At 39.4% G+C, this 17,437-nt stretch overlaps 1 protein-coding gene across 1 annotated transcript in view; it reads left to right on the forward strand.

Annotated features, from left to right (window-relative positions):
• Window positions 1–17,437, forward strand: part of abcb7 (ATP-binding cassette, sub-family B (MDR/TAP), member 7) — a 78,030-nt gene that overhangs the window by 5,007 nt on the left and 55,586 nt on the right. Inside the window, exons 2-4 of the mRNA XM_034181283.1 lie at window positions 1,092–1,172; window positions 1,318–1,395; window positions 13,064–13,183. Coding sequence (XP_034037174.1) covers window positions 1,092–1,172; window positions 1,318–1,395; window positions 13,064–13,183 — 279 coding nt within the window. The remainder of the gene's footprint in view (window positions 1–1,091; window positions 1,173–1,317; window positions 1,396–13,063; window positions 13,184–17,437) is intronic.

The raw sequence follows: 17,437 nt of genomic DNA on the forward strand, positions 1-17,437 counted from the left end.
TCTCACCCATATTGGCCTCTCTTCATTGGCTTCCTGTTAATTCTAGAATAGAATTTAAAATTCTTCTTCTTACTTATAAGGTTTTGAATAATCAGGTCCCATCTTATCTTAGGGACCTCGTAGTACCATATCACCCCAATAGAGCGCTTCGCTCTCAGACTGCAGGCTTACTTGTAGTTCCTAGGGTTTGTAAGAGTAGAATGGGAGGCAGAGCCTTCAGCTTTCAGGCTCCTCTCCTGTGGAACCAGCTCCCAATTCAGATCAGGGAGACAGACACCCTCTCTACTTTTAAGATTAGGCTTAAAACTTTCCTTTTTGCTAAAGCTTATAGTTAGGGCTGGATCAGGTGACCCTGAACCATCCCTTAGTTATGCTGCTATAGACGTAGACTGCTGGGGGGTTCCCATGATGCACTGTTTCTTTCTCTTTTTGCTGTGTATGCACCACTCTGCATTTAATCATTAGTGATCGATCTCTGCTCCCCTCCACAGCATGTCTTTTTCCTGGTTCTCTCCCTCAGCCCCAACCAGTCCCAGCAGAAGACTGCCCCTCCCTGAGCCTGGTTCTGCTGGAGGTTTCTTCCTGTTAAAAGGGAGTTTTTCCTTCCCACTGTAGCCAAGTGCTTGCTCACAGGGGGTCGTTTTTGACCGTTGGGGTTTTACATAATTATTGTATGGCCTTGCCTTACAATATAAAGCGCCTTGGAGAAACTGTTTGTTGTGATTTGGCGCTATATAAAAAAAAATTGATTGATTGATTGATTGATATATATATATATATATATCATCAGTTATTAAAAACTGCTTTGAACATGTTTCATTCTTGAGCCCTTTGATAATGAAATATGGTGATTATTTTTTGCAATTTAAGATATAGTTGGGGTTTTTTTTCCTTTCTTGCAAAATATGTAAGCTTGGTTTGCCTAAATTTTGAGATCACTGCAGGTGTACGTCATTCTTTAAGCTCCAAGTCTGAGCATGTTGCAAAACCATAAAAGAAAATGTTTTGTGCTGCTTTGTACTGTAATCTTATGTGTTTGCAATAAATAATGGCAATTATCCCATCATCAATCAAAAATATGTATATTTCAGCTGAGTCCTTCACAAGTACGAACAGCTGCATGGAGTGCGAACACGAGTGCAACCAGTCGACAGATACTGGAGACAGTAAGAGTAAGTACTGTAATAAATTTTGAAAGGTTACTGAAGAAAAAAGTCTTCAAGGCAATCAACACAGTCACAAACACTGTTATTGAAATCAGATCTATAGAAAGCATGTAAAGATCAGTTAAGTTTTGCTCTTATGTTGCTTCCACAGCACCTGCAGACAACAGACAAGCGAACATGTTGGCATGGACATGCTGGTGGACGTCTAAGTGCAGATCCAAAGAATGTGGTGAGTATTTGATCTGGACAGTGGTTTAAAAAAAAAAAAAAGAAAAACTTGTTGGTCATCTTTGGAACATCACACTAGGCAGCGCGTTAAGAATTGTTTTTTTCCGAATTCGGAACATTTCCAAATTACACAAAATGGTGGCTTTTAATGAGCTAGAGATGGTTGTACATGCATTTGTTTCCTCGCAACTTGATTATTGTAACAGTCTCTTCACATGCCTCAATACGAAAGAGCTGTCCCGCCTGCAGGTAGTGCAAAACTCTGCTGCGCGACTTCTTACCCACACCCACAGGAGAATGTATACTTCTCCTATCTTCAAGTCTCTACATTGGCTCCCTGTTTTTACAGGATAAATTACAAAATCCTAGTGCTGACCTTTAGAGCTTTACATGGGCAGGCACCGGAATACATTAAGGACCTGATCCAGCCTTATGTTTCCAGCAGGAGCTTGAGGTCTTCCAATTAGAACCTGCTGATGGTTTCCCGTACTTGTTTCAAAATTCGAGGGGACAGATCCTTTAAAGTTGTGGCATCTCGCCTCTGGAATGAGTTTCCCTGTTCCCTTCACTCTCTGGATTCTGTGGATGCTTTTAGACAGCAACTAAAGACACATTTTTTCAAACTGGCATTTTAGTTTTAATTACTTGACTGTTTTTATATTTGTATGTGTTATTTTTTATTGTTTATTTATATCATGTGAAGCACTTTGTGACCTTGGTCTGAGAAAAGTGCTATATAAATAAAGCTTGCTTACTTATGTACTTATTTGGTGTAGCATGATGATATATTGGTGGTGTAACGTCAACTCAAGGTATATCCTCAGTTTTTTTTTATTTTTATTTAACCAGGTTAGTCCCATAGATTTGTATTTAATGCACTAGATGGCTGGAAAAACTGGAAAAAATATTTGAACAGTGGCGACTTCTGAAGAAAAACAACGGACGGCAGTCAGAAACACAAAATAAAAAGGAAGCTGAATTCATTGCAGAGTTAGTCTGGCACTGTTTGACAAACATGTCAACGAAGAGATTTATGGTGATGGCAATGTCCAAAGTTGACGATGTTTCAGATGATGACCAGAATACAGGTCACACTGGTCACAGCAAAAGAATCCAAGCAGACCTTACTTCAATCAACACCAAAAATCTTGAAGATTTTGTTTCTCCAGAATCCAAGGTTATCTTTAACATGCTGAAATTGCCAGAAACATTTCTTGACGTAGAACCAGCAGAATGGGATGCAAGGGAAGACTACCAACTGGCTTGCAAAACTGTGATGGCCATCAAAGTTGTGAATGATCATGCAGAGCCAGGTGTAGCCCTTGTTCAAGAATACTGTGGTCTTATTACAAAGGATGAATCTCAGCTGCAGTACCTGCTAAAAATGATTGAAAAACACCGCAAAGATTACCCAGACTGCCGCAAGAAGACATTAACTGCAACAGCCACTACTTCCTCAGTTACAGACTCTGCAGTCTAGTCAGTCTACACTCTACATTGTATATATAAATTCATAAATTTGATTGCAATTTAACTGCAGTACTTACTGTTGTTTAATGTTTATATTATTAAAGCTTGTATTAAACTATGTGTTATGCTTTGGTAATTTTTCAAAAGTTTCACTTTTTTTCTACAACAGGGTTTAATATTTTGCATTCAGTTCAATATAATTGTTATGATCAAAGTTTGAGTTCTTTGAGCTACCTCTAAATATTATCATAGGACTCTCAAATTTTACCTATATATTTTTTAACTAATAAAGTCACTTTCTGAGGAGTGAGACCTTAGAAAATCTAAATTAAAAAAAAAAGTTAATTTTAAGCTCCACCTTAAACAATATAAATTCCAAAAATGAAATAGGACATTTGTCTAAACATTCTGATGAAGAAAAAATGTTCCAGCTGTATTTGTGGTGTTACTTAGCAGCTTTTGAAATGTATGTATCCCCTAAAATATGTTGCCAGATTAGGTGTAGAAATTTTAGAGTGAGAACAAGTTCTCAATAGATGAAATGATGGTCCCTTACAAAGGGACAAAGGCTGGATCTCTGCGACAGTATCTCCCGAACAAACCTCACCATTGGGGCTTCAAGATCTTCGTTCAAGCAGGTGTGTCTGGGATAGTGTTTTGAAACAAGGTTCGGTCAGATCGGCACACAGAAATGATCACACAGACTGCATTTTGCTAGAACAAACAGGCGTATATTTATTCCCCACAAAAGCAGTTACATCAAACACAAGTGGTTGCAGCGCATAAAATATCTCTTTCTCTCTTACCGTGACGCCTTTAAGGTGGAGAGCCAACACCTTCGGCAGAGTGCGCTTGTCAACCGGCTGGGCGTTCGTACGTAACCCGCAGCAGACTCTATCGGAGCATGGCTCTGCCCCGTCTTTTCTAGTGTGTGCGCGAAGGGAGGGTGAGTGGCCATCTCAAACTCCCAGGCGCACATAATTCCTTTAATCAACAGGCATCTGAAAGTTATTTCCTCTTGCAAAAACATAATGACCCCAGCTCTTCACTCCCAGTTCAGAATGACCCCAGCATGCTTCACTCCCAGTCGTTAGTGGCTACAAAAACAAATTCGTGCAATTAGTGTAATAATAACAAGTACATCATTAGGGTTACTTTAAGACAGGGGCAAAACAACATAATCTTTTCTCCACACATATAGTGTATGACCTCCTGACATACACCGGAAAGAGCACATTTGGCACAGGCCAGGGTCCAGCCAAAGAACTTGGAGTTGAAGCGAATGTTGTCATTCAACTCTGCAAGACCATCAAGAATCCATGGGAGTGTGTTGTCTACTTTGACAATTTTTTCACCTCCCTTCCACTCATTGTGCATCTGAAGGAGTCCCTTGGTTTGCGATGTCTGGGAACCATCTGCAAGAACAAGCTTAAAGTATGCACACGAGGATGACCGTGTTCTGCTGAGGCAAGGAAGGGCCAGCTATGACTACAGGATGGATAATGAGGCAGAAGTGACTGTTGTAAAATGGGCTGACAACAAAGTTGTCACCTTAGGTCGCTCTTGTGCTGCAATCAGCCCTCTCAAGGAAGTCAGGAGTTTTTCCAGAGAGGATAGAAGAAGAGTTGCTGTTCCCTGTCCAAACATTGTGTCACAGTACAATGTCTACATGGTAGGAGTTGACCTTACTGACATGATGATGGCCTTGTACCGCACTCCTTCAAAGTCCCACCGGTGGTACCCGTGCCTCTTTTGGCAAATGGCTGATATAGCTACCAACAATGGATGGCTGCTGTATCGCAGAGATGCCAAAAGCATTGGTGTGCAAAAGCACAGAAAGTTCAAGGAATTCAGGCTGGAGATTGCAGATGCCCTTATCCACAGTGGAAAGAAGAAGGGAAGGCCTTCCAAGGGAGAGGAGGAGAATGTGCACAGCCCCACGTGATTCATACCAAGGCCAAAAACCCCAAGACCCATGGTTGATGTCCGCCATGATCAAGTGGATCACTTCCCAGCTTTCACAGACAAGGGAAGGTGCAGGCTTTGCCCAGAAGGACAGACAACAATCTACTGCACAAAATGTGGTGTTCGTTTGTGCATCATCACAGGGAAAAACCCACGCAACTGCTTCCAAGCATTTCATAAAAAATGAAATATAGACAGGAAATGAGGGACACTGTTCATAGAGTTCACACAATTATGGAAAACCTGGATCCATAAAACTTTCTCCAGTGTTCAATATGCATCATTTGAGAAAATGAAATTCCTGTGTTGTTTTTATAATCTTTAATGCACAAAAAGTCTGTGCTTTTGCATTCCAATGTTCCGTTTTTGTATCACTTTTTATGAGATTGCTTTGATATGAGATTGGTAAAAAATAAATCAACATTGAAAGTGCTATGTGTGAGCTGCACAAAATAGTTGCATTTAATTGGCCTACACGGGGTTTTAAATATTTAGGGGTCATGATCACACCAAATTTCTCTCAATTGTACAATGAGAATTATGGTAATTTACTTTCAGATATTAAATTAGATTTGGAAAGATGGGATATTCATCCACTGTGTCTCTTTGGTAGGATTGAATCTGTAAAAATGAACATTTTACCACATCTGCTATATTTCTTCCAGGCCCTCCCTGTCTGGATACCTGCATCTGTATTCAAATCCATAGATAAAATGATCTCTAAATTTATATGGCAAGGAAAAAAGCCTAGAATTCGCAGGAAGCTTTTGACTAGCTTAAAAGCAAATGGAGGTTTGGGGCTACCAAATTTTAAGTTCTATTATTGGGCAGCAGAAATGCGAGGGCTTGTGGACTGGGTTGTTCAAGATCTGGAAACCAATTGGATCGGACTAGAGAATTTTGCTTCCCAACCAATCCCCTTAGAAGTGGCTCCTTTTTTGAAACAAAAAAAATGGAGGGCCCTCCATATTAAAAATCAGTAGATTCAGTGCACACACCGTGTCTGGCTAATTGTGAGAAAAAAATTAGACTTACCACTTGCAAATTCACGTGTGTCACGAATCACAAAACTTACTGACTTTGAACCGAATAAAATGGATGCAGGTTTCTCAAATTGGGCAGAAAAAGGTTTAATAACTTTACACCAATTGTTTGATGGGGACATTTTAAAATAATTTAAACTACAAGATAAGTTTGGTTTGTCTTCAAAGGACTTTTACCGTTATTTACAATTCAAAGGATTCAAGGATTCAAAAGAATTTTATTGTCATATGCACAAAGGAACATGTTCCCTGCCCAATGAAATGTGTTTACTGCATTTAACCCATCCTAATTGCCAGTTAGGAGCAGAAGTTGCCTTTAGGCGCCCGGGGATTCAAAAGAATTTTATTGTCATATGCACAAAGGAACATGTTCCCTGCACAATGAAATGTGTTTACTGCAACTATACAGTCAGGAGATCGATGGGAGGACTTAAAAAGGTTGCCATCTCCGATAGAATTATTTTTAATCAAAACCATTGAAGAAAAAAGTAAAAACAAACTTGTATCCAAATTGTATAATCTGTTACAATCTGGTTTTCCGATAACTCGTTTGATGTAAAGGGAAAATGGGAACTAGAAGCAAATATAATTATTGAAGATAAAGATTGGACCCGGGCATGGGAAAATGTACATAAAACAACAAATAGTCCAGTTTGGAAAGAATTTAATTGGAAAGTCATGATGCGTTTTTTTAGAACACCCTCAGTAATATTTAAATTTGATGGCACCAACTCAAATTTATGTTGGAGGAACTGTAATCACACCAGAGACCATACACATATTCTTAGGGATTGCCCTGTCTTAAATGTATATTGGAAAGGCATTTTTTCGGAGATCGGAACCATAATAGGGAAAACTATCCACAGGGACCCCACATACTGCTTCCTGTCAATATTTTTGGGACATGGACTGGAGAAATATGAGACCAAGCTTACTCAGATACTCCTACTTGTAGCAAGGAAAACAATTACAAAGTCCTGGTTAAAACCTCCACCTCCTACTATAGTTCAATGGCAAGAAAACCTGAAAAGAGTTTATTTAATGGAGAAAATCGCAGCACAGCTTCGTCTTACTTCAGATAAATTTAATGATATATGGGCTCCTGTAGTGGGACATTTTGGGTGGTCGTACAAATAACAACAAATCATAAATTTATACCAATGCCAATATACTACTTGGATTGTTTTTCTTTGGGGTTTTTTTTCTGTATAGAGATCCCCTTTTGGGATACATTTTGTAAATTGTATTTATAATAATTTATTTACATTAACAATTTATATTCTATACTGTAATTTTTTTTAGACCGACTGCTGAGAAGCCAATTGTTCTGTGTTTCTATACATGTACATTGTAATTTGCATATTTTGAAATAAAATATGTTCAAAAAAAGAAAGTGCTATGTGTAATGAAAATGACCAAGTAACAAAAATTTATAATATATCTTCATCAAATTGAGCATTTACATGTTACGTGTGTGTGTGTGTGTGTGTGTGTGTGTATATATATATATATATATATATATACACTCAACAAAAATATAAACGCAACACTTTTGGTTTCAATACACGAGCAACAGCTCTGGTTGACATTCCTGCTGTCAGCATGCCAATTGCACGCTCCCTCAAATCTTGTAACATCTGTGGCATTGTGCTGTGTGATAAAACTGCACCTTTCAGAGTGGCCTTTTTATTGTGGGCAGTCTAAGGCACACCTGTGCACTAATCATGGTGTCTAATCAGCATCTTGATATGGCACACCTGTGAGGTGGGATGGATTATCTCAGCAAAGGAGAAGTGCTCACTATCACAGATTTAGACTGGTTTGTCAACAATATTTGAGGGAAATGGTGATATTGTGTATGTGGAAAAAGTTTTAGATCTTTGAGTTCATCTCATACAAAATGGGAGCAAAACCAAAAGTGTTGCGTTTATATTTTTGTTGAGTGTGTATATATATATATATATATATATATATATATATATATATATGAATATTTTTCTTATGACCTAAAGAAATGAGTGATAACATTAAATAATTTTTTGCAACTGATTTTCCACTCCTGCCTGTTTTACAGTTAATTAGCCTCAGGATTTTCTTCACATCAAATTTTCCATTTTGAGATATTTTGTAAGCGCAAATTCATATAATGGAAATGTTTTTTTCTCGCAATTTGGTGGGTCACATGACAGTCGCTAACCATCTTTGACGTTGTATATTCTGCTACTAATAAAAGAATATACACAAGTGAGATTAATTTCTCTGATATACTCCATACTCCAGTGTAATGCTTTCAGATTTTTTTTTTTCTTTCTTGGTCCAGAAATTATTGAATAACTTTAAAGGGGTGAAAGTAAGGTGGAACGCGGCGGAACGCCGTACTGAGAAGAGATACAGGGGTATGTCTCGGAAGAGCAGCTTTCACCCCTGCAGAATCAAGTGCCATGTTTGACTGTGACATAACACAAGTTTAAAAGGCAAAAAAATAAAAGATGACTGGTTGAATCTGCACCCCGCTGAGGAAGGGGAGACTGGAGGGTGAAAAGGGGCCATCTGCACTCTGGACTCCAAACGCGCACATGCAGATGCACAGACATACGAGTACACACGGATTGGCTCCCGCTGGAGTGGACCACACATGACACACACTTAAGGGGAAAACTTCATTACCAACAAAACTGGCTGGTGTGACTGTTTTAGTTTTATTTATTTTATTTGAAGTTTTCGTGAAGAAGTGCTGCGTAAAAGTGGCACCGCAGGTGGGTTAAGAGCAGTCTTTATTATTAATATTTTTAATATGATGCAAGCACATGAAGCTTACTTTCACCCCTGATTATTTCTCATCTTTAACTTAATGCCATCATGAAATTAATTAAGGATCAGACTATTATCTTGTGTCGTGGCAGACAGGAGCACCCAGAGAGAACTCACGCAAACACAGGGAGAATAAACTCCACACAGAAAGGCCACAGGTGGGAATCAATCCTTCTTGCTGTGATGCAACAACCATTAAGCCTCTGTGCTGCTCACGGTGGCTTAGTGGCTTTGTCCATATATTCTCTTGTGTGATTGGGATAGCATTTTGTATCTACTGCAACCAGAAAAATCCTTGGGAGGTAAAGGTGGCAGCCACTTAGGGCTGCAAAAGTTGACCAAACATGCTTTATTTGTACTTTGTGGTGCCATTTGATGAGCACCACAAAGTACACTTAAGAAACTGACATTAAAAATATTTTTTTACTTTACGTTTTCAATTGAAACCTATTTTGGTCGGCTTGACTCAATCTTCAATCATTTTGGCTTTTGGCATTTTTTAATGTCGTGTTAGTTGTACACGTGATATGAAAGCATATGAATAGGTGTACCTCAAAATGTCAAGGTATTTGGTTACCATTTAAAATGCAGTGACCCCTGGTCACATCTCAGCTTTATGCAAATGGTCTGATCCTTAGAAGAAAATTGCTCTGAAGCTTCCTCTTCTCTGCAACCGTTGTTCTCTTCTCCAACTTCCCATTGGGGAGTAAAACACGAAAATAAGTCCCCACAATTGACAAGTTGGAAGCTGTGAAAAACTGATGATTCTTTTGGACATAAATTGAAGGTGCATTATGTAGTTCACAGTGACATCGAGTGGTGAGTTTTCAGACTGCAGTCCACCCAATACCTTACCCTTCACGTGTAATAAATAGGGTATAAAACATGGAGTTCTTGTCTCCCCAGTTCCCCCTTTTTTCTCTTTTTAACGTTTACTTTTTTCTTCTTTTCATTAATTACTTTAATTACTGTGGGTACCTCACTCCAAAAATGAGCCCTTCGCTGACTTTCTCTGTTTCCAACAATTGGGTTGTGGGAAATTGGGTTGTTTATGTGCACTCCTGAGGGTCTTGCCCTCTATATCTGAGTTACCAACTCTGCTTATATTATGCACCTTTTTAAATATTTAATGATCAATATAGGTGGCGGTTTCAGCAGAACTGTTTATCTGAAGGATTCTTTCTGGCAGTGCAAATTTTAGCAAAAAAAACTAGATCAGACTGAAAATGAGTTTAGACCGTAGCTGCAACCCAAAGCTCTTACTCCACTGTACTTGCAATCCATGTCCTTTTTTGACACGGAAATTGACTTGATTCTAATATGTGAAGGTGTTTTGATTACTTGTTTAGCCTCAGAAGTTTGACTTTGATAGATGAGGTCTCTTGCAGGAAGTGTGAGGCTGCACAGGATCATGGACAATCGAAGTCTTTTAATAGATTGACACACCCCATTAATCTGTTAGTGGTTAGAGAATTCTAATAAGTGAAATTGAAAATTTTTATGACCATTTATTTTATACATTTTCAGACTGACAAATTTGATAAATGGGGATATGAATAAGTGCATGCTTTCCAAGCCCGAGCAGTAAAATACAAAATAGATTGACTGAGCTCTGTTGTTGTGCCTGTGCAGATACTCGACAGAGAAAGTTTTATAGCATGTGTAGACCTAATGTTATGCTTTGTGTGGTTATGTGAGAGGTTAGGTTGAGTCCGGGAGCATGCCTTCATGCCAGGTGTCATTACATCAACCACATCACGGAAACACTTGGGTTCCTGGATGGCAACCACCCAAGCAGATAACCTGTCTGTCTCAATCTGCCAAAAGTAGCGAGCTACAACGCCTGGCAATAATTATGGAATCACCGGCCTCGGAGGATGTTCATTCAGTTGTTTAATTTTGTAGAAAAAAAGCAGATCACAGACATGACACAAAACTAAAGTCATTTCAAATGGCAACTTTCTGGCTTTAAGAAACACTATAAGAAATCAAGAAAAAAAAATTGTGGCAGTCAGTAACGGTTACTTTTTTAGACCAAGCAGAGGGAAAAAAATATGGACTCACTCAATTCTGAGGAATAAATTATGTAATCACCCTGTAAATTTTCATCCCCAAAACTAACACCTGCATCAAATCAGATCTGCTCGTTAGTCTGCATCTAAAAAGGAGTGATCACACCTTGGAGAGCTTTTGCACCAAGTGGACTGACATGAATCATGGCTCCAACACGAGAGATGTCAATTGAAACAAAGGAGAGGATTATCAAACTCTTAAAAGAGAGTAAATCATCACGCAATGTTGCAAAAGATGTTGGTTGTTCACAGTCAGCTGTGTCTAAACTCTGGACCAAATACAAACAACATGGGAAGGTTGTTAAAGGCAAACATACTGGTAGACCAAGGAAGACATCAAAGCGTCAAGACAGAAAACTTAAAGCAATATGTCTCAAAAATCGAAAATGCACAACAAAACAAATGAGGAATGAATGGGAGGAAACTGGAGTCAACGTCTGTGACTGAACTGTAAGAAACCGCCTAAAGGAAATGGGATTTACATACAGAAAAGCTAAACGAAAGCCATCATTAACACCTAAACTGAAAAAAACAAGGTTACAATGGGCTAAGGAAAAGCAATCGTGGACTGTGGATGACTGGATGAAAGTCATGTTCAGTGATGAATCTCGGATCTGCATTGGGCAAGGTGATGATGCTGGAACTTTTGTTTGGTGTCGTTCCAATGAGATTTATAAAGATGACTGCCTGAAGATAACGTAAATTTCCACAGTCATTGATGATATGGGGCTGCATGTCAGGTAAAGGCACTGGGGAGATGGCTGTCATTACATCATCAATAAATGCACAAGTTTATGTTGATATTTTGGACACTTTTCTTATCCCATCAATTGAAAGGATGTTTGGGGATGATGAAATCATTTTTCAAGATGATAATGCATCTTGCCATAGAGCAAAAACTGTGACAACATTCCTTGCAAAAAGACACATAGGGGTTGTAGTATCGGCCACAGCCAGGTGAAATGTTTGCATTTTCCAGTTACGGAGGTCCTCAACAGTGAGGCACCTGCATGCTGGGGGCATGCCTAGAGTCGAGATATGTGCCACATAGCCAAAATGTCATAGCGGCTGTTCCTTTATGATGTCGGAGTCCTCCGAAGTAGCCATTCTCTGCTACAAGGTCATTGTAGCAATATCAATGATACTCTGAAGAGACGTAGTGGTAAAGGCAAACAGTCATTGCCTTAGGTCACAGATTAGTATTCAGGTCTTGCAATCACACAGAAAGATGGGAAGCACCAGCACGTTAAAGACTGCTGGTGCTTCGTCACTGCTAAGATAAGTTAATGTGAGAGAACATCAATAAAAGTAGTATTGCCAGCAGTGATAATGGCATCTTTTGTAATGTTGACAATGACTCACATTAGCATGTGTACAAAATAACGGAAGACTCTGCAGAGCAGTTAGATCAGCCACAGCAACCAATAAACTAAGCGCTGATATGTACTTCCTTCAGCACCAACTGTATTAGGTAACATCTGTAAGACATTTCATTTGCCTTGGTGTGTGTTATACATATATATATCTTCCTCTCTCCTTGAATATATTTCTAATGTCCAAAGATCCATGGAAAAGGCCAACGATGCATGGAAAATACAAAAGTGTGGATTAGATCTAAGGAATGAATCCTGTGTATTACTTTAAATCCATTTGAGGCTCCTTGATTGACATTGGCTGGGGGTGGGATCTGATCTAATCAGCCTGGTTGCTGGCTACCACTCCTGTTTTTTCAACATTATCCCTGTAAAACTAATTTTGCTTCACATATGTAATAGAAAATGTGATTTTGACATTGAGCTATGAGTGTTAATCTACTGATCACCAGTGTCACATTTTGCATGTATTTGATAAACATCAGGTGTTTGGCACAACATCATGCTTGGAGCCTCTGCCATATAACAACGTGGTAACATGCTGCCACCATATTGAGTGGATTAGCGGAATTACTGCATATACTTTGGTCTGTGGAATGGCGCTGTGACAGGTGTGTGGTGGAGCTTAGATAAACAGCCATGCTGGCAAAAGTGGGCTCTCAATCTCTGCTGGGATGATAGCCCGGTTGTCTCCTGGGACTTATTGTGTCAGACTGGATCCCAGCATTCACCTGGAGACTCTAGTATTGCTGCTTCTCACAGATCTCCCAAGAGATTCTGCTGACATTTGATGTTCCAAGTGAATGTCTTCAGAAAGGTTACATTATAGTAAATTCAGTTTTACTCCTATACCCTGAATAGTACAGGACATATGGACAAAAAGTAAATGCACCCTGGTTTGATTTGGAGCTTTGCATTTGGTTCTTCCTCCACAGTTCAAGGAGGTGAATACAGTCAATATCCTGGCTGCAATGGTGTCTCACGTTTGGCCAAAGGACAGACCTGACCTTCGGGCCCGAGTTGCCGTCTCTCTGGGCCTGCTTGCTGGAGCCAAGGTATGCTACTAGGCAATGTTGACATCAGTTTCCCTGTTTTGTCTTTGTTCTTTGAAGAAAAGCTCATTTGGCTCGAGTTGAATGGAGGTGCACAGTGATGATATCCACCACTCCACAATGGCAGGTATTTTTTTCATTCAATGTCCATGTGCTCATACTAGGGCTGTGGGATGTCTCATTTGACCACTGTCATCACAGTGTGCATATGTGTAAGGTAAATTAAATCAAACACATCCCCGTACAATGTTCTTGTTTCTTTATTAAAGAAAATTGTGCACAGACAAGTTGTCACAAACAACCAGTCAGCAATAAATTCTACCATAAGCTGCCTCAGCATTGTTTCTGTTAACTCCAGTCAGCTAATGCAACAGCTGGTTTGCATAATCGAAGAATTCCTATAGAAATTGTCAGAAACCATTTCAGGCAAGCTCATCTAATTACTATTCTCATTCACTGGGGTCTTGATCTGATCGCAGTTTGTTGGTGTAACCAACTTGATTGTGCAGATGCTCTTGGTAAAGCATTCTCTTCACTGATAAGTCCTGGTTTACACTGTGCGGGGCAGATGGCAGTTAGCGTGGATAGTATTGTGTGGGCAGACCAGATGCTGTCAGTGTTGTGGACAGAGTGGCCTGTGGTGGTGGATTTATGGAATTGCTGTGCATAAGCAATGCACAACAAGCTCAGGTCCATTTTGTTTATGGCAATGCACTGGGATTCTGTAATGAGATCCTTAGGCCTGTTTTCCTGTCTTTCATCTGCTGCAATCTTCTCATGTTGCGGCATGATAATGCACCGTCCCATGTTGCAAGGACCTGCACACAATTACTGGAAAGTGAAAACTTCCCAGTTACTTGGCCTGCAAACTGCTACTTGTTAGATATGTCATCTATTTAGCATGTTGGGGATGATTTAGACTGACATGTACAACGGCATGTCCCAATTCCTGCCATTGTTCATTAAGTTCACACAGACATTGAGCATGAGTGGACCAACGTTCCACTGGCCACCATCAATAACCTGATCAACTCTGTTGGAAAGCGATGTATCACGCAAGTAAGGCGAGTGTTGGTCACACCAGTTGACTGTTTTTCTGCCCCACCAACCAAAAATAAATAAATGAATAAAGTATCTATAGCTCAATGTGAAACCATGCTATAGTTTAGTGCCTCTTATCTTTTTTTCCCCAACTATGCTTTTTAGAGTGACTTATTGATATCAGTGAAAGACACATCTGTGCAATAATTGGGCTTTTTAATCAGCATCTTTTGATATGCCACACCTATTAGGTGAATGGGTTATCTTGATAAAGGCAAAGCACTCGCTAACACAATTTTGACCAAATTTGTGAACAAGGGAAATGAACCTTTTGTGTGCACTATAACTTGTGAAAAATTTAGAAAATGACAGTGTTGTGTTTATACTTTTGTGAGTGTATTTGACTGTAGAAGAAGCTCTTCTCCATCGTAAAATGATAATGACAAAAAGTATTGTAAGATGTCTGTATTGCTTTTGCAATACAGACATCAGTTGTATGGAGTTATTTCAGGTACAGAAAGTCGATATGACCTAAAAATTATGACCTAAAATTAATACCACAGTATTTTTCACTTTTTGGATGTTGATGGTATTTTGTAACTGTATAACTAGTTTTGCACTATTATCCCATCTTTTGTTGAGTAAAAATTTTATCTGGACTGGTTTCATTTTCAAATCTGCTCCTTTTGAAGTTAAAATCTCCATGAAAAATGTAATGAATCAAAGATCATTTTTATTATTTTTTTGCAGTTTCATATGTTTAAAATGCCCGTGGTTGTTTGCTAAGACTTAAATGGGTTGGCACCAAAAATGTGTGCTGGATCATAGTTGAACCATTTCCATGACTATGTGTTATTGGGGTGGGGGATGAATGGCTGTACAGATCACCTCGTATGGCTCTGATCACGGCCCCAGCTGCGCTGCAGCAACATATGTGCTGTAATATGTTGTGTACAGTATTGTCCAATCGATAACGTGGCGCTCTATCACACCGATAATGACTGTTGTACTAGTATATGGCCCACCCCTAACAGATAGGATGAAGATGACCAAAAATGGGTACTTTGTTCAGAGTAGCTTGCCGAGCTTTTCAGCTTTTTTTTTTCTTTAAGGTTTTTTAATGTAGATTCATTCCTCAACAAAGAACTCTAACCATTTGAGAATCATTCATTCTTTCCAAGGACAGCTATTCAAATTATCAAATGAAAATTTCTGTATTTATTCATGGTCACTCTACATGTCTGTATCCTTGAACAAGACACTTTTATCAGCATGGTCTCAGTCCATCCAGCTGTAAATGGATAGTGGCCTTGGCTGGGAAAGTCACCTGTGTCAGACTGCTGTCTCATCCAGGGGGAGTTTACTCAACTGCTTCACACTGTGGAATCCTGGGTGGTGATTGTCAAGGGGTTAAAGCGGTGTGCTTGGTGACCAGAGGATCCTTGGTTCAAGTCCGATGTCAGGCGGGAAAATCGCTCAGCGCCCACGGACAAGGTCCTTAATCCACAAGTTGTTCACTCTGTGTAGTGTGCACCTTGCATAGCAACACTCTGACATCGGTGCATTTGTGTGACTGGGCGAATGTGAGGCATCAGTGTAAAGCACTGTTACCATAAATGCACTATATAAATGCAGTTCATTAATGCTGGGATAAGTACGGACACCAGTGGGTATTGGCGCCTATTTAGAAAATTCAGGTGCAGAAAAGAAAATATTAGTCTATTTTTTTTTTCCCCATATAGTTAGTTTAATGTCTGTTCTCAGTAGCATGGCAAGACTTGCGACAGGCGAGAAGAGAGTGTCTTAGGTCTGCTCTCTCTCCCCCTCTTTGGGTGATCTGTTTTTCACTTTTTTTTTTCTTTTTTTTTCAAAGACATTACATGCTGTCTTCAGTTCATGTTAAAGGCCTCTGAATAGCCCTACAGACAGCCTTTATGTTTGTATGCAGTCAGTGCTCAGACTGGTTTTTACTTCTGTTGTACCGCATGTCTGTGCTGTCTGTCCAACACGGGAAAGATAATTATAGGTAATCAAATGATGCAGAGGCTTTTTGATGTTCTGGTGTCTGCCAGTGTTAGACAGTGTGCCATCTCTGCTGCATGTCAGAACAAGCTGAGGCTGCATGTTGAAATAAGCTGATTGGTTGAATTTAGTACTCTGGTCAGGTGATGGCCTTGAACTGCAACAAGACAGTGGAGCAGATGGAGATACCTGACGTTTATATCAAACATCAAGAAACACAGATGAATTTGTGCAAATTAGAAGCCCAGTTAATTGCTTTTTTATACCATCCCATTGTGAGAAATAAGATGCTCGACTAACAGGCTGAAAACTGTTTACACTCTGGGCTTCTTCCATTCTGTGTCATGAATCATGTTTTGGCATTTGCTTCTGGTCTCCACATTGTTCTGGTCTTGGTATTATTATTATTTATTATTATTATTATTCACTACCATGTTAGGTGGTTAATTCTCTCCTGTGTTAAACTGTACATATTTAGTGCTTTTACATTGACCACACTCCAGTTTGTGCCTGAGGTTGAAGCTTCAAAGGTGGAAGTGGGGGTGATATTGACAGCATTTTACTGAGGAAAACAAAATGTACCCCTGTGCATCCTTTTTGAAGAAGTTGTCTCCGGAGTGTAATTACATTGTGGGGAATTAAACAGGTCCATTATTTCACTTGCTATAAAAACAAAACCAGAAGAAAGAAGAAAAAACTAACTGTTTGAAACATGCCTTCTGTAGTGCCCAAGCCTCATGCAAGAGGTTTTGCTGGAAGGGGTATAGTTTTATGTAGAGAATGTGTTGAAATATCTGTTATGGATGGACACTGTGGGACAATGTGCATGTGACAGACAGACACAGGCTCTCAGAGAGTGCAAACCTTCGCCAAGGCCATGGGGTCACTGATGCCATAACATCTACACGCCGTGGAATCATTGAACCTAAAAAAGTCTAACAATGATGTTTGCTCAGTAGTAAAAAAAAAAAGTTTAATCTGCTGTGACTGGATAGCATGTATCCTTAGCACTTGGCAGCACAGTTTATTGCAACTTGCACCTTTCCCAGAAGCTACTGTCATCTGAGCACTGATATTGATATTGCATGTGCTTATAGACAAAAACAAATAAGAGACAAAATTCAATTTATTATTCACCTAAACTGCAAATATATGAATGTTTTAACATTTATGAAACACTTCTCTAAACAAGCC

The sequence above is a fragment of the Thalassophryne amazonica genome, chromosome 11 (genome assembly GCF_902500255.1).
Source record: "Thalassophryne amazonica chromosome 11, fThaAma1.1, whole genome shotgun sequence".
Classification (NCBI taxonomy): Eukaryota; Metazoa; Chordata; class Actinopteri; order Batrachoidiformes; family Batrachoididae; genus Thalassophryne; species Thalassophryne amazonica.